Raw genomic sequence first — 18,169 nt, forward strand, 5'->3', positions numbered from 1 at the left:
GCCGTAATTTGCATAGATTTTTCCTAATATTGAAATTTGTAGAAAGATATGGTGGGGAGCCCTGACTTCACAGCCCTTTCCTGTATGTCTCATTGACTGATACCTTGAAACCAAAGATGAGTGTCACATTCCTCTTGCAGTCTCTGGTTAGTGTTGTCAACATTATTCATTGGCCTTTATTTCCCTTAAAGTATCTATACATGTTACTGAGCAATTGAACTATGAAACTTCACTTTCTTGTTGAAATAAGCAGAATAAAATCTGAAGAAGACAACTTCTGTGTTGAGGAAGTTGCTGGCTTTTCTTTACATCTATAGTTAACACGTTAATTTGCCAATGAGATATTTTCATTTCCTTCCCCTTCCTACTTTGTGTACGATTTACAGCTAGCCTTTAATTTGGGAATTAAATGAGAATTTAATTTAATTTGGGAATTTTAATGAGGGAATGTCAAGTGGAAGTATAAACTATTTAAACTACAAACTAAGTATTGTACTACAAATTAACTGTTGTAGACTGTGGCTTAACTTCTCCAGTGTATAAATAGTATACCGTTAAACGGTTGTTATTAAAATATTTTTATTTCTTGAAAGAGTTGGTTGGCATATATTTTTTAGCTTACATAAGAACTTTTAGAAGAAAAAAATGAATAAAAAGGGGTTACAGATAGGCACCTCAAGCTCAGTTCTGGGAAATTAACAAGGAAGCATGGTCCTAGAATGGTTGTTCTGTTTTAGTTTTTCTACGTATCAGTCAATTTGACTTGCTTTGTCAACTTTATTAGAGTTTCCGAGTCATTGAATTGATATGGAGCCACATTGCTTTGCAAAATACAATGTATATACAATGAGAACTATGTCACTAAAGTCTAGTGTTCTGGCAGATTTTCCCGGAAAAGGAAATTCATTTGTGGCCATATAGTCTCTGGTTCATGATCATTTTTTTTATTTTCTTTACAACCTTAAAAGATAATTTATATTGATAAAAATAATCTAGGTAGATAGATGATAGATAGATAGATAGATAGATAGATAGATAGATAGATAGATAGATAGAGAGACAGATATACAGACAAAGGATAAATGATAGATGATAGATTGACTTCAAAAGCTACATCAAAACATACCAAGCCAGGAGTAAGATTCAGAAATATGGTTGTCATTTGTAAATGCTGTGAGAAAATGAATGAAATAGATGAATGTGTAGTCATCTCTCATATTGCTGTGATGGAGTAACTGACAGAATCAACTAAAGGGAGAAGGAGCTTATTTTTATTTTAGTTCACAGTTCAAAGACATACCCCACCGCAGCAGAGCACATGTGGCAATGGGAGCATGAGGCAGCAGGTCACGTTGTAGCAGAGTCATGAAGCAAAGAGAGATGGATGCTGGGACTCAGTTCATTTTCCCCTTTATATTTCTGCCCAGATATCAGGTCCATAGAGTGGTGTCACCCATAGTTAAAATGGCTCTTTCCACCTCAATTAACTTAATCTAGATAAACCCACCCACAGACACGTCCAGAGCCTGTCTCCCGTCAAGGTGACAACATGTTCCATCAGTTATTCCCTAGTTTATGCTTACCCCATTACCACCAAACAGTTTCCTTTTAACCCTTCTACTTTGTCATGTCCTATCTGTTGCCTCTATGGCAAGAAAAATTACTTTGTCCAAAGAGCTGCTGTGCAAATATAAGAAAATGAGGAAATAGCATATCCAGTGAGTCTCGGTTCTCCCTTCAGATGGCCCTCCTCCTCAGCAGTATGGTGTCCATTATCGTGTACCGCCTATCAGTCTTTGCCATTTTTGCCAGCTTCATGGAAAGTGAAGCCACCCTGCAGAGCGTGAAGCGCTTCTTCACCCCGCAGCTGGCCACTGCTCTCTCTGCATCCTGCCTGAACTGCCTTGTCATCTTGATACTGAATTTTTTTTATGAGAAGATATCTGCCTGGATTACAAAAATGGGTAAGCTGGCCAAATTATGAAGAGTGATTTAGACACAAGTTTCAGTCAGCATTGCACCTCCATATTTGACCCCTATCCCATGTTGTTGGCATCTGAAGTGTGCTCTAAGTAGATCCACAGCTGATTTTTAAGACTCTTTAAGGGCCACATTCAGTCATTTCATAAGGGAAGCAAGAAAACTCTAAAGAGTTCGGGACTCCTTGCTCATTTTTTTTTTGAGGGTTCTTATTTTAACATTCCCTGGGTAGAGCTAGCTGAACCCGGATAAGAATCTACACTGCACTAAAATCATGAGATTGTCTGATTTTGTTCTTGAAAGATATTTGCTTCTGGAATTCATTCTGAAATAAGAAAAGAAATAACAAAAGCAAAACACTCATCAGTCCCTCTTACTTGAATCCAGAACATGGTACATGTCTGTTTAGGCAGTAGCTGTTGCAATCTAGATCATTTTCTTGTTGAAGTTTTACAGTTTCTCCTGAAATGGGAGGGTGGTGGAGTTGTAGGTAAAGCAAGGACTTGTTCAAGGAATGCTGCAAAGGGCACCAATGCTGGACAAGTTAGAGGTATACCAGACTAGCCACATAGCAGACAAGGGAATCCCTTCTCACAGCACTCCTTGCTACTACCCAGGCCTTATGTTCCTACCACTGCTCCACACAGAGGCAGGAAGAGCACTGTGCATGCACTGCTTGGAAGGAGTCCTTGAATCATCTTCAAATTTTGAGTTCTTAGTCAAGTTTATATCCTCTGTACAGGAACAAGTGAACAAATCGTAGCAAATGAACTTCTCTTACAGACACCAAGTCATGAATTTCTTTAGTGAAAAGTATTCCTGACTTTCCAAGACATTCTTAATGAATGCAAGTGAGCTTCCTCAAAATGGAAGATTATTGTGTTCTTAAAATTATTTTGTCCTACTTCTGAAAGTGTCATTGGCAGTATCTGGGTGAGCTGTTCTACTGAGACATTATCACCTCATGAAATAAAGTGGTTCCCTTACTCATTGGGCTCCTCACAGTGCTCTAACAGGCTGTGAAGAGAGTTTAATATTTGCTTCTCTTTAGAATTTGTTAAATTACAAACTAAGACTGCATTTTTAACTAAGGAGAAAGAAATCACATGCTATCTCTGCCAGCATTTGCAATCAGAGTTTAGTTTATGAGAGGAAAGTGTAATATAATTAGAACCATCTTAACCCTTGGCGTAAGCTAACCTTGTTTCAACCTGCTTGACCACAGACAAAGGAGAGAGAAGCATGATGGGATTTTTTCTGTAGTGTCTAGCAGTGATAGGGACAGGTACTTCCAGTCCTGTAGACATTCAAATTGCACATTCAGACTGTCCTATTCCTAGAGAAATTCCCACCATTGAAATGTAGTGGTTGCTTCTCAGACTTTCACAACTGTGGGATCAACACAACATGACCAACAGAAAGCTAGCACAAGCACACAACTCTCTAATATTGGTCAATTGAGGTCAGAGTGAAGAGCATTTTCACACATTTTTAAATGGTATGAATAGCATTCTAAGTATAGCATTCAAGGAAATGCATTTATCCTTGATGGTTATTATTGGCAGAAATACCTCGAACTCACCAGGAGTATGAGAGCAGCCTCACTCTGAAGATGTTTCTCTTCCAGTTTGTGAACTATTACTCATCTTGCTTCTATGTGGCCTTCTTTAAAGGGAAATTCGTGGGATATCCTGGAAGGTACACATATATGTTCAACCTATGGAGAAGTGAAGAGGTAAGAACTCTCTTCCAGGTCAAATGTGTGGCCTCAGATAATTAAGACCTGCCTTTCTCTCTACCACTAACTCAGATATTATCAAGTTGTAGAAGTCGATACTGACTCCATTGCTGGGAGCCTGTCTGGCATCTGTTCTCTCTCTCTCTCTCTCTCTCTCTCTCTCTCTCTCTCTCTCTCTCTCTCTGGATGGCAGCCACTGGGGGTGTAGCATTGGCGGTTTGAGTGGGGACAAAGATTGGTTTTGTGAGAGTAAAAGTAGCTTACTATTAAGAATATTTATTTACCTTCCTAAACTCTCCGTTATTCTGGAGCAAGAAACTGCTGGTTTCAGGCAATTAACATCTGCAGTTTAATGTGTGTGCAGTGTGCAGGGAGGCAGGGGAGGCGGTGAGTAAAGAAGTGATTATTATGGCTCTTTGTTCTTTTCTCCATAAGTCTTTTCACTATTTCACTATTCAGGTAAGAGATTTGGAGTTCCATAACTCCTTGAAAACCAGGAAAAGAATGTCAGGCATGCAGAAAGAAAATCTCTTACATAGGCAATATGCACAGAAACACATACATTCATAGACACACACATTCTGGCTGCCTCTAACCATTTTTCTCATCAATTCCATAAGTTTCCATGTATATTTACACACACACACACACACACACACACACACACACACACACACACACGTGGTGAATGAAGATGAAGCAAAAGCCCCCAAGAGCAAGTTTCACTAAGCAAGTTCCAATGCAGAAAAACTCACTTCAGATGAAAGATAATAAACTTTGTTCCTCAGAGGAAAAAAAAGTTTGTTTTTATTGCTAAAAGTAAGAAAAAAAACCTTAAGAAAGAAAGGAAAAAACCTAAGAAAAGAAAAAAAACTCATCCTCTTTATTTCTGGAAGAAGAAAGGCTCATCTCTTTATTGGTGAAATTAAAAATCCTTTTTCTTTTTATTGCTGAATGAAAGAAATCTTGTCCCTTATCGTCATCATTCTTAGTTGTTATACTTTCTCAGTAGAATAGATCACATGGTTTTCCAAGTGATTTTACAATCCAAAACAAGTTCAGCACAAGTTCAAAACATTAATTCAAGTCAATAAATTGAATGAGGAGTTTCAGCAGGAATGTTTACATGTATTTCCATTAAGACTATTACCTAATTAAACATTCATTATCTGTCACTAGCTTCACAAGTTCTATAAAGGTTTAAAACAATAATTCTTATGTCATAAGTTAGCACAGTTTTGTCCAGATACAAATCATCTGCCTTGTGTCTCATTAATTTTGAAGTTTTGTACAGATAAATCCAGGCAACATTTTATCTTCTGTCCTTGAATTTACAGAAAATTGTACATTCCCAGTTTATTACCTTTAGTTATCAGATAATGGTCTCACAGATAGCCTAGAAGGATTGTTTTTCCTTGATTGTAAATATGTTCGAAGTCTGCTTTCTATCCAAGTGCAATTAGCCTGTGACACATGAAGATTTTCAAAACTCTAATTACAGCTTTCATACTATAGAGAGCTCAAAATTACTTGTATAAATTTAGGAATTCTATAGAATTATTATTAAGAAATATGAAATCATCAATTTGTCTACAATAGCATTCCTACAAGAGAATATATCTTCATTGATCTGCACAAAGTCTGTCCAATAAGGTAGGCTAATACCAAGGAATTATTAGACTAAGTTAATAATGACAGGAAAGACATAACAATAATAAGAATCAATCCTGAAATAAGATCTCTGAAGGCCTTGTTTTACCCACCCCAGCCACAAAAACAATGGACCGTATCTAGAAAGTCACTTGTTAGTTTTTAGCCTATCCTAGATGGCTCCTAACTCTCCATCCATTGATCAATTTTACCATCTGTTTGAGTTTCCTTTGAGCAAAACTTGATATGGAGCCGCTCTTGGCTTCTTTTCCTGTTACTATGATAAAATACCCTGACAAAACCAACTTAAAGGATAAAGGGATTATTTTCTTCTCACAATTCAAGAGAACATCATGGCAGGAAACTCAAGGTACCAGAAACTTAAAGCAGTTGTTCAGATCTCATCCACAGTCAGAAATCAGAGAGCAATGAATGCCTGCTGCTGTTCAATTTCCTTTCTCCATTTATACAATCCAGGATTCCATCTAGGAAATGGTGCCACCCACGGTGGGCAGGTCTTCTAACTGCAATTACTAACATAGACATGATCCTCCATATGTATGTCCAGAGGCTCTTTGCCCAGATGATTCTTCTACACCCTAACAGGTTGACACTTGACACTATCAAAGAGCCTATGTATGGTTTCGCAGTAAATTATAAAGTAAGTAGAATGGGACTTTTATTCCTGAAAGCATTCAGCAAAAGTTCACGAATCAAGGAGGGGCTTTTCTATGGTTCATTAGACATGACCAATGTTTCCCAAACTGCTCACATGAAAATTATGCCACATTTTAACCTAGCCCAGACAGATATAAGGATTCATATTTTTTGTTGGTGGTTTTTTTTTTAAGAAAAGACTATGAAGTATGTATCTCCAACACAGTATACAAATGGACGTGATGCAGCTACACTGGTAAACGGTCTGTAGGACTGGTTGGCTCCTGAATTCCATTTCTGTCTTGCCCAGCCATATTATACCTCTTGGTTGTAACTTCTTGAGTTTCAGATATTCCAGATGTTGCAAAATTCTGTGTCTCCTCTTCCATCTTTGTTTTCTCTCTTGTTTTGGAACAGTGCGGTCCTCCAGGCTGTCTGATAGAGCTGACCACCCAGCTCACCATCATCATGATTGGGAAACAGATTTTTGGAAACATCCATGAAGCCTGTCAACCGTACGTATGACTCACCCATTTGCAAATTTGATTTAAATAGGTACTTGAAAATGGGTGTATTTATTACTGCCATATTATCTTTGTCAGAAAAACATCTAAGCAATCAGAAACAACTCATGTTCAGTGACCAGTGCAGGATGCCTCCATAATAAAGGCTTTGGTTGTATGGTTGTATTTATTTTATTGCATAGCCATCAAAGCTTTTTTTTTAGTTTTATTTTCAATGACAAATGACACTTGCATATACATATTTACTGAGTGCAATGTGATGTTTCAGTATAGGCTTTTTTTTTTGGTCCCCCTTTGAGACAGCATCTCACCATATGGCCCTGGCTGACCTGGAACTCACAATTCACAGAGATCCATCAGCCTGGAGTGCTAAGACTAAAGGCATGAACCTCACACTGTGTTGAGCTTTTAAATGTGCATTTCTGCTGCTTGAAGTGAAGCCGTAAAGATTTAACTGGGGAATCGACATATTAGATTCTCAGTTGCTTATTCTACATATTGCATATTATACTTTTGTAAATCAAAATTTTAATATAGAATTTGTATTGGCTCTTTGAGAATTGCACATGTGCATATAATGTACTCTAATCCTATTCATATCCTATTCACATCCTATTCACTCTGCTCTTCCTTCAACTCCTCTAAGAGCCACTATGTTCTATCTCACCACCCACTTCTAACTTCCTCTCCTCTCTTTACTTGTCTTTTGCTGTGCTCCATTAGTTCAGTTTATATTGTACGTGTACTAATGAGTATGTGACCATCTACCAGAGGTTAGTCAACCTACCAGGGACCACAGCTTTAAAAAAAAAGATTATCCCCACTCTTCAGAATCTATCAGCCAAGGCTCATGAACACGCACACGCGGGCGAGCGCGCACACACACACACACACACACACACACACACACACTACTTCATGCTGGATGTTGACTGCTTTGAGGTTGTGTTTAATAGCCACAGGGGCTGTGAGTGCATGAGTACATGAGTCTTGTCTTCTTCAAAAGACACTGCTTCACCCTCTTCCAGTTCTTCTAACCTCTGGTTTTTACAGTCTTTCTGCCCTCTCTTACCAGATGGTACCCGAACCCTGGGATGTTGCATTTAATTGTAACTATTACTAAGCATTGAACCTTTGAAGGCTTTTTGTTTGTTTGTATTTTAATCCTTATATTATCTTGTACAGGCATAGAAACACTAGGAAACTTAGGTCATTATAAAAGAATTGCTCCCTACTCCAAAACCACAACAATAATGAACACATTATATACATGTATATTTATGTACATAAATATACATATACATAACATAAATGTATATATAACTAAAATACCAGCTGATCACCTTCATCAGAAGAATATTTCCGCCAATGAAAAGAGAAAGGATAATAAAGGCCTCAGGCTGTGTGTGGACATGACACTCTTTTAGAAGCAATCTGAAGGCAGGGATTTGATTCCTCCTATTTATTGTATGAAATTGAAAACACATTAATGGATAGAAATGGTGTGTTTCTGGACTGAATAACATAACGTAGTAAAACTGTCTTTTTTCCATATCCTGGCACATGCATAAATGTCATGAAAACATCAATATTATTTTCTGTATAGACAAACAGATTCTAAATATTATGTGGGAGGTTAAGAAGCTAGAGAATAAAGACAGAGTAATTACTCCACTTGATTTTAAAGCTCAGTAAAAATGAAGAGAGTATAGGATTGGTGACAGAGTCATTCTATAGATAATGGGGAGAAATGAAGATGTCAGAAATCTGTGATATGTACATACATAGCTAATTTATTTAAGGACTGGTTGCAAAAATAATAAATAAGTATATTAACTGATAAAACAAGTAAGCTTTCACTTTAGGAAATGTTGAAGAAAATCAGACATCCATACACAAAATATAAAATTTGATTTGGGGCAAATTTCAGTTATTCAAAAATAGCTTTAAATAGATCATAGGTGAATGATTTTAACAGAATAGAAGTAACTAGTGTAGAATTAAGTGTAATTACCTATGCTGTGGGAATCCAGCAGTCCCTATGGAAAGGAGCTCAGAGAGGATCTGTGGGATTCCTAAGTGTCCCCACCCCCAGACCCTCTGTGTGCCCTCCTATCCTTTCTCCCTCTTTTTGTGTTTCAGATTGGATCTGAGCTATATATAAATAATTATTCTTATTCTTCCTAATACACTAAGCTGAGCAGTCCACATGATAATGTCATTTATCCATTCATCCATCTGCACATATCAACTGTCTCTTTCGGGTCTTATTTTTCACTTACCTGATTAATTAACATGAAAAGATGGCTCTCGGGCTGTGTGTGTTTCCTTTGTAGATGTACACTTGTTCATGCTGTTTGATGCCTTTCCTACCTGGCTGCGTATCTTTTTTTTTTTTTTTTAATTTGTAGTAATGCTTCAAAAGCATTAGCAACCAGTTCTTGTTTTCTTCCTCTTTAGGTATTGTGTAGAAAATATGTTTTATCATAAATTTTATCTTTGTTTTTTAGTAATCTCATGATGTCACTCAGTCATGAGTTACCTGAAGCATCTCTGTGTTTCCATTTGCACTGCAGGATAAATAAATGCCTTCGTGGAGTTACCATGAGGCGGTGCTTGGCCATCTCCCCATCGTCCCCATTGTGACATCCGAAAAATGTTTCCCAATATTGCAAAGCTTCTCTGGCAAAATCACTCTGGTTAGGAGCTACCACTTTAAATGCATAAAAGTGCAGAGTGTAATACATCCCTATTGTCTTGACTCTTTGATAGATTTTGTTTTGGGTTGTTTATTTGTTTTGGAAAACTGTGAATGTGGTTTTTTTTCTTCTACTCCAAAAACGTAGTACCTGAAGGGTCTACCATCCAGCAGCAACACATTCTGTTTAATAACCACAACCCATCGCTTGTTTTATTTCATTGATTTATTTTTTTCATACCTTTCATTTAAATATGACCTTGCAGTTTCTCACTTTGGTTTTTATTTCAAATGCCCTTCACACTGATGAGGACATGTGCCTCCGTTCTGTTGGTCTCTTTTAATCAGATTACGCTAACTTGGTTCTAGGATTATCTGTTAGAAGCAAACTTTGGAAGGTATTTGATACCAAGTGCTTTTGTGTTTAACATTAACTCTATCAACATGTCTGTTGTACTGATTAATTTGCTAGTTAAAAAAAGCAAACTTATTCCTTGGCACAATCCAACACTATTATAATCTACCTTATATGGTATAGAGTCTGGTTGTTTAGTGTCTTGTCATATATTGCACTTACTTAAATCAGCCTCTGCTTTTCCTTTCATGTACATTTTCTGTTAAATCAATTTCTCACTTCTGTAAATGTTTTCTGAGCATTCAGAGGCATGGAGATTGGAAGTTGCCCCAAGCCCTGACCACCCCTCTTAATACGCTCTACTAACCTAACTATTTTTGAGTGAGCAGGTACAGTGGGAGCTGCTTGCCTTCTCTGCACACCACGTGTGGAAAAAAAAACTATACTAGGTTTTCATTTGGACGATATCTCCTATTGTGCTAGTTAAAGGTACTTAGCCTCTTTTTCTGATAGTCTCCAGACGTAACACACTGGCCCTCTGTCTTCTTTCTTTACACGTCAACGTTTATCCTTTCTGACAGCTTGATTTTTAATTGGTGGAGACGCCGAAGAACCCGGACCCACTCTGAGAAACTGTACAGTCGTTGGGAGCAAGATCATGACCTTCAGGTTTATGGACATCGTGGGCTGTTCTATGAGTACTTGGAAACAGGTAATTTCCAATCATGGTTCTGAAGCACCATCAACACTAATAAAATGAATAGTTTTCATCTCTTGTAAGTTCTTTATGAATGGTAGATGCTTGATATTATTGAATGAAAATGATAGATGGATGGATGGATGGATGGATGACTAGATGGATAAATGCATATATGCATGGTGGGTATAAGATCCATGTATGTGGACAGATGAATGATGGCAGATATATGAATACTGGGAAATGGAAGGATATGTAATTTTGTGTATGTATAGGTGGGTGGTAGATATATTGATGGACAGGTAGATAGATGGATAAATGAGTAGATGAATAGAGGGCACATACACACATATGGTGGATGGGTATATGGATAGCATAAAGATGGATGAATGAGTTGGTGGGTGAATTAATGGCAGAGATATGTATGGATAGCAAATTAATATATATATGTATATATGGTATATATATATATAGATAGCAGATTGATGGAAGATACAGGGATGTATATATGTATTGGTGGAAAATAGGATGTTGTTGGATAGATGGGTGGATGGATAAGTGGAGAAAATGGTTCCATTTTTCTTTGTCCTCGTGATTAAACAAAGAAGGCACACTGAGTTGAGATCTTAGATGGCTGGTACTTAAGCTGCTTGTGTAGTCTGTCACGGGCGCTTATGTTCAAAGACATGTCCTGCCTTGCCAAAGCTATAGAGGGCAGTTATGTACTTACTATCAAAATCATGGTACAACAAAGGAGACGATCCAAAACCATTGCGTGATTGCTGTTTGCCAGATATTCTTTATATTTCATCGTAAAGTCTGTCTTTCTAGTAGAAAGCATTTTTATCCTTCATGATAAATCAGCATTACCACAATGTATTTTATACTGTATGGCCTTGGTTAGATTATATTGTATACATCATTGCATAAAGAGATGGGAAATCTTATTTTATGCAGCTTAGGTAGTCAATAAGTAGCTATTACTTTATAGGATGACAAAATGGAATTTTTCTCACTGTATGTTTTGAATGAATGTATATATACAGACAGGAGAGGTTGGTACTGACATAAAGATGTAAAATACTTATAACACAATTAGCTTCTGTGCATTGAAAGCCAAGCACAGTGAGAGTATTGAAAACTCTCACTTTTTCTTTCAGTCATGAGATAATTGGGCAGTGGACTCTGGCTATCATTATTTTTGGTGTTGAAGATAATAAAGCTAAACAGAGTAACTAGTATTGTGGGTGAAGATCTGAGACTGACACCTTGAAAGCCCACACTGTCTCTCCCTCAGGTTATTTCTTGATTACTTAAAAAGCAAGGAGGGGTGAATAAGTGTTATCATTCACTTCCTAACAAACCAGCTGAAAAGTGGTGAGTGTACAGGTGGCAGGAACTGGATGAATGGACCTTCTCTCTGCATCATAATGATGGATGACCCGTGTCTCTTTAGTTATGCAGTTTGGGTTTGTCACGCTGTTTGTGGCCTCTTTTCCCCTGGCACCCCTGTTTGCTCTCATGAACAACATCATGGGAATCCGAGTGGATGCCTGGAAACTGACAACTCAGTACAGGAGACCTGTCGCTGCGAAAGCTCACTCCATAGGTGTCTGGCAAGACATTCTTTACGGAATGGCCATCCTTTCTGTTGCAACTAATGTAAGTGTGCCTCTTTCCAGGGGATGACTTTGCATTTGTTTTTGTATTTGTTGGGGCGGAAAAGTATCAATGGTACCTAACTCACGCCTCATTGGCACCAATTTCATCACAATGATGGTTTGGAAGGACAAGCTATCCTAAATGTTATTTTCTAAAAAAAAAAAATAGGAATAAAACAGTACTTTCCCCTTGGAATTTCATGATGTTGTTTTCCAGATTGCACCAATCTAGGCAGAAAAATCAATGATAATGGAACATGCTTGAATAATGCAGCCCTGGAGTGATTATACACATATAAACATAAATTTATTTGATTTTTAAAATGACATTTTACAAATACTAGTTTTATAGCCTTCATATTTATCAAAATTATGGGGTCTTTTTTCAAGTGAAGTTTTACTGAGATAATCAAAAGGAGATTTGACAACTGGGAATTGGGATTTATTTTGGAAATAAATATATGAAGGAAACATGGTTGAAATTGTAAAACTTAAATACAATAGGAACATGGAGAAATGAGCTAGAGAAACGTTACAGAAAAATTCTCAGCTGATAATGTTCTTTAAAAACTAAGACAGGAAAACATCCCCTAAACATCTGACTTCAGCTGCCAAACGAAAGCTCAGAGACACAACACATGAATAGAAGCAGTAAAGAGATAAAAATAAAATTAATCATAGTCAACCTAGAAAATAAAAGAATAATATATACAAATACTGCATGAAGCAAGAGCTAATTTGTTGGAAAAAATAAACAAAAAGAAAGCTCCAAACCGTGGAAACTGTTAAACACTGCTCTGTGCCAGTTTTTAAAAATCTGTTTGAAATTACCAATTATGAGTAAATAATGTTGGACATATTCAATAAGCAACAGAAATACAAATTATAACTCATTGCCATAGAAGAACAGAAAAGGGTTTTTATGTTTTTTTAATCTTTTTTATTTAAGAACATGGTTATTTTATTTATTTGCATTTCAAATGTTGTCCCTCTTCCAGGACTCCCCTCCACAAATCCCCCTTCCCATCCCCCTCCCACCTGCCTCTATAATGGTACTCCTCCACCCACTGAGCCACTGGAACCCCACTGCTCTAGCATCCTGTATGCTGGGGCATCTAGCCTCCACAGGACCAAGGGCCTCCCCTCCCATGGATGCCAGATAAGGCCATCCTTTGCTACGTAAGCAGCTGGAGCCATGGATCCCTCCATGTGTGCTCTTTGGTTGGTGGTTCAGTCCCTGGGAGCTCTGGGGGTCTGGTTGGTGGATGCTGTTCTTCCTGTGGGGTTGCAAACCCTGCAGTTCCAGAAAAGGGTTTTTAAATATATACCATTTAAATGCACTGGTGCCAGAGTAGGTAGATGGTTCTAAGTGCATTCATGTGATCTAGAATATACAAACTATTTTTCTGATCATTTTACTTTAAAAAAAATAGCAACCCCACAATACGAAGCTCTGGAATTACTTGGAATAAGCTACGATCAAGTGTCAACCCATACTCCTTCCTTTCATTTGTCACCCTGCTATAGACATGCTCAACACACAGACACAAGACACAGCTACACATAAGACATACAGAGAGACACAGTCATGAATACACATGGGTACATCCATACAGACATATACACCTATATGCTCATACACAAAGATTTTAAGAATATATACAGACACACACAAATACACAAATACAAACAGAAATACACACGTAGATACAAAACTACACAGAGATACTGACAAATGAATTACCCTCTCCCCACCTATCTCTCTCCTAGCCCCTTTCTAAGAACAGTGGATGTGTCAATCAGGAACATGAGCCATGGCAAGGCCAAGGACAAAGAACATGCTTTGGAGCAGCAAAGACATATAGGTTCAATTCTTGACTTGACTAGTTTGTAGTTATGAAATCTTGAAAGATTAATCCAAGGCTACCCGTGAACCCTTGTGTGTTCTAGAGTGGTGTTTGAGTCATCTCACGTTCATGTGGCTCACAAAAGTGGGTTAGACTTTGAGCACTGGACTAAGCTCATCATCTTTCTCTCCCTTTGTCCATCAGGCCTTCATTGTCTCATTCACATCTGACATCATCCCCCGGTTAGTTTACTTCTATGCCTACTCAAAGAATTCCACAGAGCCCTTGAGTGGATACATCAATAACAGCCTGTCAGTGTTCCTGATAGCTGACTTTCCCAACCACACAGTGCCCATGGAGAAAAAAGACTTCGTCACCTGCAGGTCTTCTTCTGTCTAGGTTTAAGCACTATACTATTAATGTCTTTCTTAAATTGTCTTTTTCCTAATGTGTGCCCTACTGTCTAAAAGATTTACTTGAGACAACACATTTCTTGGGTTGATATCATGTATCAGTTCTGGAATTCACACATTATGCAAGCTGACAGATGGTATAAAAGGAAAGAACATTATGGATAGAGGTCATATTCTTTTTAAATAATTTCGTATTCTTGAATTATACCTGAAAATATTGTTCACTGTCTAGCCCTTGATCCCTGGACATCATTTGTAACAACTTTCTATCAGTCAGTATAGTTAATTAACTGAATTTTACCATTTATTCTCAGAAAACATACTAATAAATGGAGAAATAACAATATATAATATGCAAATTATATATAATTAATGGAGCCAGTTCACTAGCCATCATTTCACTTAAAGGTTTTCTTCAGCATAGAATGTGTGAGGTGGGACATGTTAACTGTTACTACCATACTCAGTGTATCATGTTCTGTGAGGATATTTATACCATAGAATATAAAAATAATTTTCAATACTAGGTGGATTAATAATCGAGATACATAGATGATAAATGGCTAATGGAGATATACAAGAAGTTTGGTAGATTAATGATAAATAGAAAATAGATGGATAGATAGATACCGACATACATACATATGTGCATACATATATAGGTACATAGATACATAAATTCATAAATATATAGATAATAGACATAGATGTATAGATAGATAAATAATGATGATATATTGATAAATATGGAGATGATAGATGATAGACAGACATAGTAAAGATCAAGAAAAAATATGATAGGGTCATTGATAGATGACAGATAAATAGGCAGATGATATAAATATATGATAAATATAGATATATTCATAGATATATGATGGACACAGATTGATTAGCAGAGATAGTATGTGATATATAGATGTAGAAATATATAAGATACATAGTAGATAAATCATAAATAGATGGTCAATAGATATCAGACAAATAGACAAATGCACACAAGTACAGACAAAGGCCTTTAATCTTAATTGCAACCTCACCCTGAATTCTTCCTTGAGGATGCTGATAAAGCAAGAAAACCATTACAGAACAGTTAGAAAAAACAAAACCACTGATCTACAGCACACTTGGATACTAAGGGATTGTGGCTCAGTGTTCAAGATTGAGATCTCAGTTGTCTGATTGGTATCCTCAGTTTGCAAAAGCTAGACTGAGTTTTAAAGGACATCAGTCTGGCATCAAACAGAGTCTCAGAGTTTGAGTCAGATGGGTCAGATGGGAAGAGGATTTTGACAAAATTCCATGGTCACTTGCTCTCTGCTGAGAGAAGTTTGCATTAGACTAAAGAAGTCCCTCTGGTTTATCTCCGACTAGGGATGTACTGTAGGTAAGAAGCACAAGCCTGGAGCTGTATGAATAGGAAAAGGTTTAACATTATCTGTTATTTTCTTATGATCTGCATTGGTACTCAATCTCCTAAGAGCAACAATCAAAACTTATGCCAAGTCTCTTTATTAAACTTCCCTTAAATACCTGTCTGTCATCCATCTGTCATCTGTCTATCTGTCATCTATATCTATCACCTATCTCCCTATTTATTACAGATTATCTATCTCTCTACCTACATGTCTACTTGTTTATCTACCTATCATCTATCAACTATCATCTGTATCCTAGATTGACAATCTCTCCATTATCTGTCTATCATCTATCATATTTATCTACAATTGATCATCTCTCTATACCTAGATGTCCACCTACGTATGGTTCACTTTGTTCTTTTTCCTTTTTAGGTACAGAGATTATAGGTACCCTCCTGATCACAAGGGCAAGTATGGCCATAACATGCAATTCTGGCATGTCCTTGCCGCCAAGATGACCTTCATCATAGTAATGGAAGTAAGCTGACCTGGACTCTCCCCATCTCTTTCTTATCTCTGTCTATTGTGCCCTTCTCCAAAATAGCTGTCTGTGAACACACCTCTCATGGAGAAGTTTGCTTCTTTACTTTTCTCTTAAAGAGATCGTTCGTTGTCGTAAGTTGTAACGTCCTCATGGGAGTTTGTTACTCACATACACTCCTTGGCAACAGCAATATAAAGGCAATAGCAACAAAGTGAGGAAAAGGCTACTTTTTAGAACATGTGCACTGAAGCTCTGTGCCACGACACTCCTAAAGTTGTGTCTACTAATATTTTATCCTTAATTTTAACTATCTTGAAATCAGTATTCAAACTTTCAACTTTGAAGTACATATTTTAGTGTGAGGCTATAGTTGTAGCCATCTTAGAATGGCATGTCACAAATAAGATCACACTTGACACTATCTTCATATATAAACCATTGTCTTCCTCCTGTCCCTCCAAATAATAGTATATATATATGCATATGTATGTGTATGTGCATATGATGTATGTATATGATTTATATGCTTTCCTCTTCTGAAGTACAGAAGTCTCAAAACCCAATAGCTTTGGCTGAGTTAGTAGCCATGCACCCTTGATCTGTATCATTTCAGTTCATCAACAGCCTTTATTAATGTCTTTTAGAGTGACCATTGGTGAATACTGCCACAGAAATGCCAAAGGGACACTTTAGAGCCTGCTGGTACCTGACTTATTCACTAAATAATACAGTTTTGATATTTAATAGCTCTCAACTCTGAAATAATGTATTCATCAGAGTTTCACTTAAGACTTTAATCAAAACTTATATGCTATAACTTTATAAATATTAGTCATGTTTCTTTCATACAATATGCTTCGAAAGTATTTCCTTACTTAGGTTTATGTTCTCTCTCTCTCTCTCTCTCTCTCTCTCTCTCTCTCTCTCTCTCTCTCTCTCTCTGACACACACACACACACACACACACACACACACACACACCAGTCTTCTAGGAGTAAACTCTTTTCAGCATTCCCTTGGTTTGCTACCTAATTTTGTTGCATTCATCTTTCAGGAACTCTGTGAAGAAAAATTACAAGTGGTTTGTTTTTGAAGTATTGAATATTGAAACGTTTCCTACAAATGCTACATTAGTGTGTTCTGAAATTAAAAGCCTAAGACTCTTTCCATTAATTTTTTAACCTTAATTTTGACAATCTTGAAAATCCCTTAAGACACTGCTCCATTTTTGTCCAGCTTCTAATAAGTTATGAAGTACAGTGCCATCCCATCTCCTTCATTATTAGTGGCCGTAAAATGAATAAACGATTGGAATTCTGAAGCTTTACAAACAAGTTATTGCCTATTGGACCACATGGTTGTTGCAGATGCTGACTTAATCACCTAGATCTGAAAGCACACTCTTCAACTTCGAAAGTGGAGTGCAAACAAACAAAAACGTCCTTTCAAACACTTCCTTCCTCTGTTGCAACTCTGATACAATGCCAGTCCTGCCTCAAATTTCAGTGGTCATGTTTTCTTACCTGTAAAGAGATAGGACTGTGCCTTGGTTTTCTTTCCTCTTGACTCCTGTTTGTTTTGCCCTTTTTCTTTCTTGATAGACATTTTATTGCACAGTGAATAGGATTGCCCATTCAAGAGTCAGAGGACTAAAAGGATGATATAACACGCCCAGTGTGTGGAGGTAGTGAGCCTATCTTTCATTAGAAACCCACTGTCTTAGAGTTTCCATTGCTATGAAGAGGCAGCATGACCATGGCAACTCTTATAAAGGCAAACACTTAATTGGGACTGGCTTAATGGTTTCAGAGGTTTAGTCCATTATCATCATAGAAGGAAGCATGGCAGCATCCAGGCAGACATAGTGCTGGAGAAAGAGCTGAGAGTCCTATATCTTGATTTGAAGGCAGCCAGGAAGAGACTGTCTTCCAGGCAGCTAGGAGGAAGGTCTCAAAGCCCACCCTTATAGTGACATACTTCTCCCCACAAGGCCATACCTCCTTATAGTGCCACTCCCTGGGCCAAGCATTTTTAAACCACCATG

General features: G+C 37.3%; 1 protein-coding gene across 5 annotated transcripts in view; it reads left to right on the forward strand.

The window, feature by feature from the left end:
• The window catches only part of Ano5 (anoctamin 5), a 101,095-nt gene that overhangs the window by 77,243 nt on the left and 5,683 nt on the right, over positions 1–18,169 (forward strand). For 2 of the 5 annotated variants that reach the window (XM_017590139.3, XM_006229266.5), the window contains 7 exons: positions 1,742–1,964; positions 3,546–3,715; positions 6,443–6,540; positions 10,184–10,314; positions 11,756–11,961; positions 14,012–14,190; positions 16,014–16,119. In XM_017590139.3, the coding sequence (XP_017445628.1) occupies positions 1,742–1,964; positions 3,546–3,715; positions 6,443–6,540; positions 10,184–10,314; positions 11,756–11,961; positions 14,012–14,190; positions 16,014–16,119 (1,113 nt within the window). The remainder of the gene's footprint in view (positions 1–1,741; positions 1,965–3,545; positions 3,716–6,442; positions 6,541–10,183; positions 10,315–11,755; positions 11,962–14,011; positions 14,191–16,013; positions 16,120–18,169) is intronic. The other 3 variants (XM_006229268.5, XM_017590140.3, XR_010060061.1) reach the window with 2 other exon arrangements.

The sequence above is a fragment of the Rattus norvegicus genome, chromosome 1 (assembly GCF_036323735.1).
Source record: "Rattus norvegicus strain BN/NHsdMcwi chromosome 1, GRCr8, whole genome shotgun sequence".
Taxonomy (NCBI): Eukaryota; Metazoa; Chordata; class Mammalia; order Rodentia; family Muridae; genus Rattus; species Rattus norvegicus.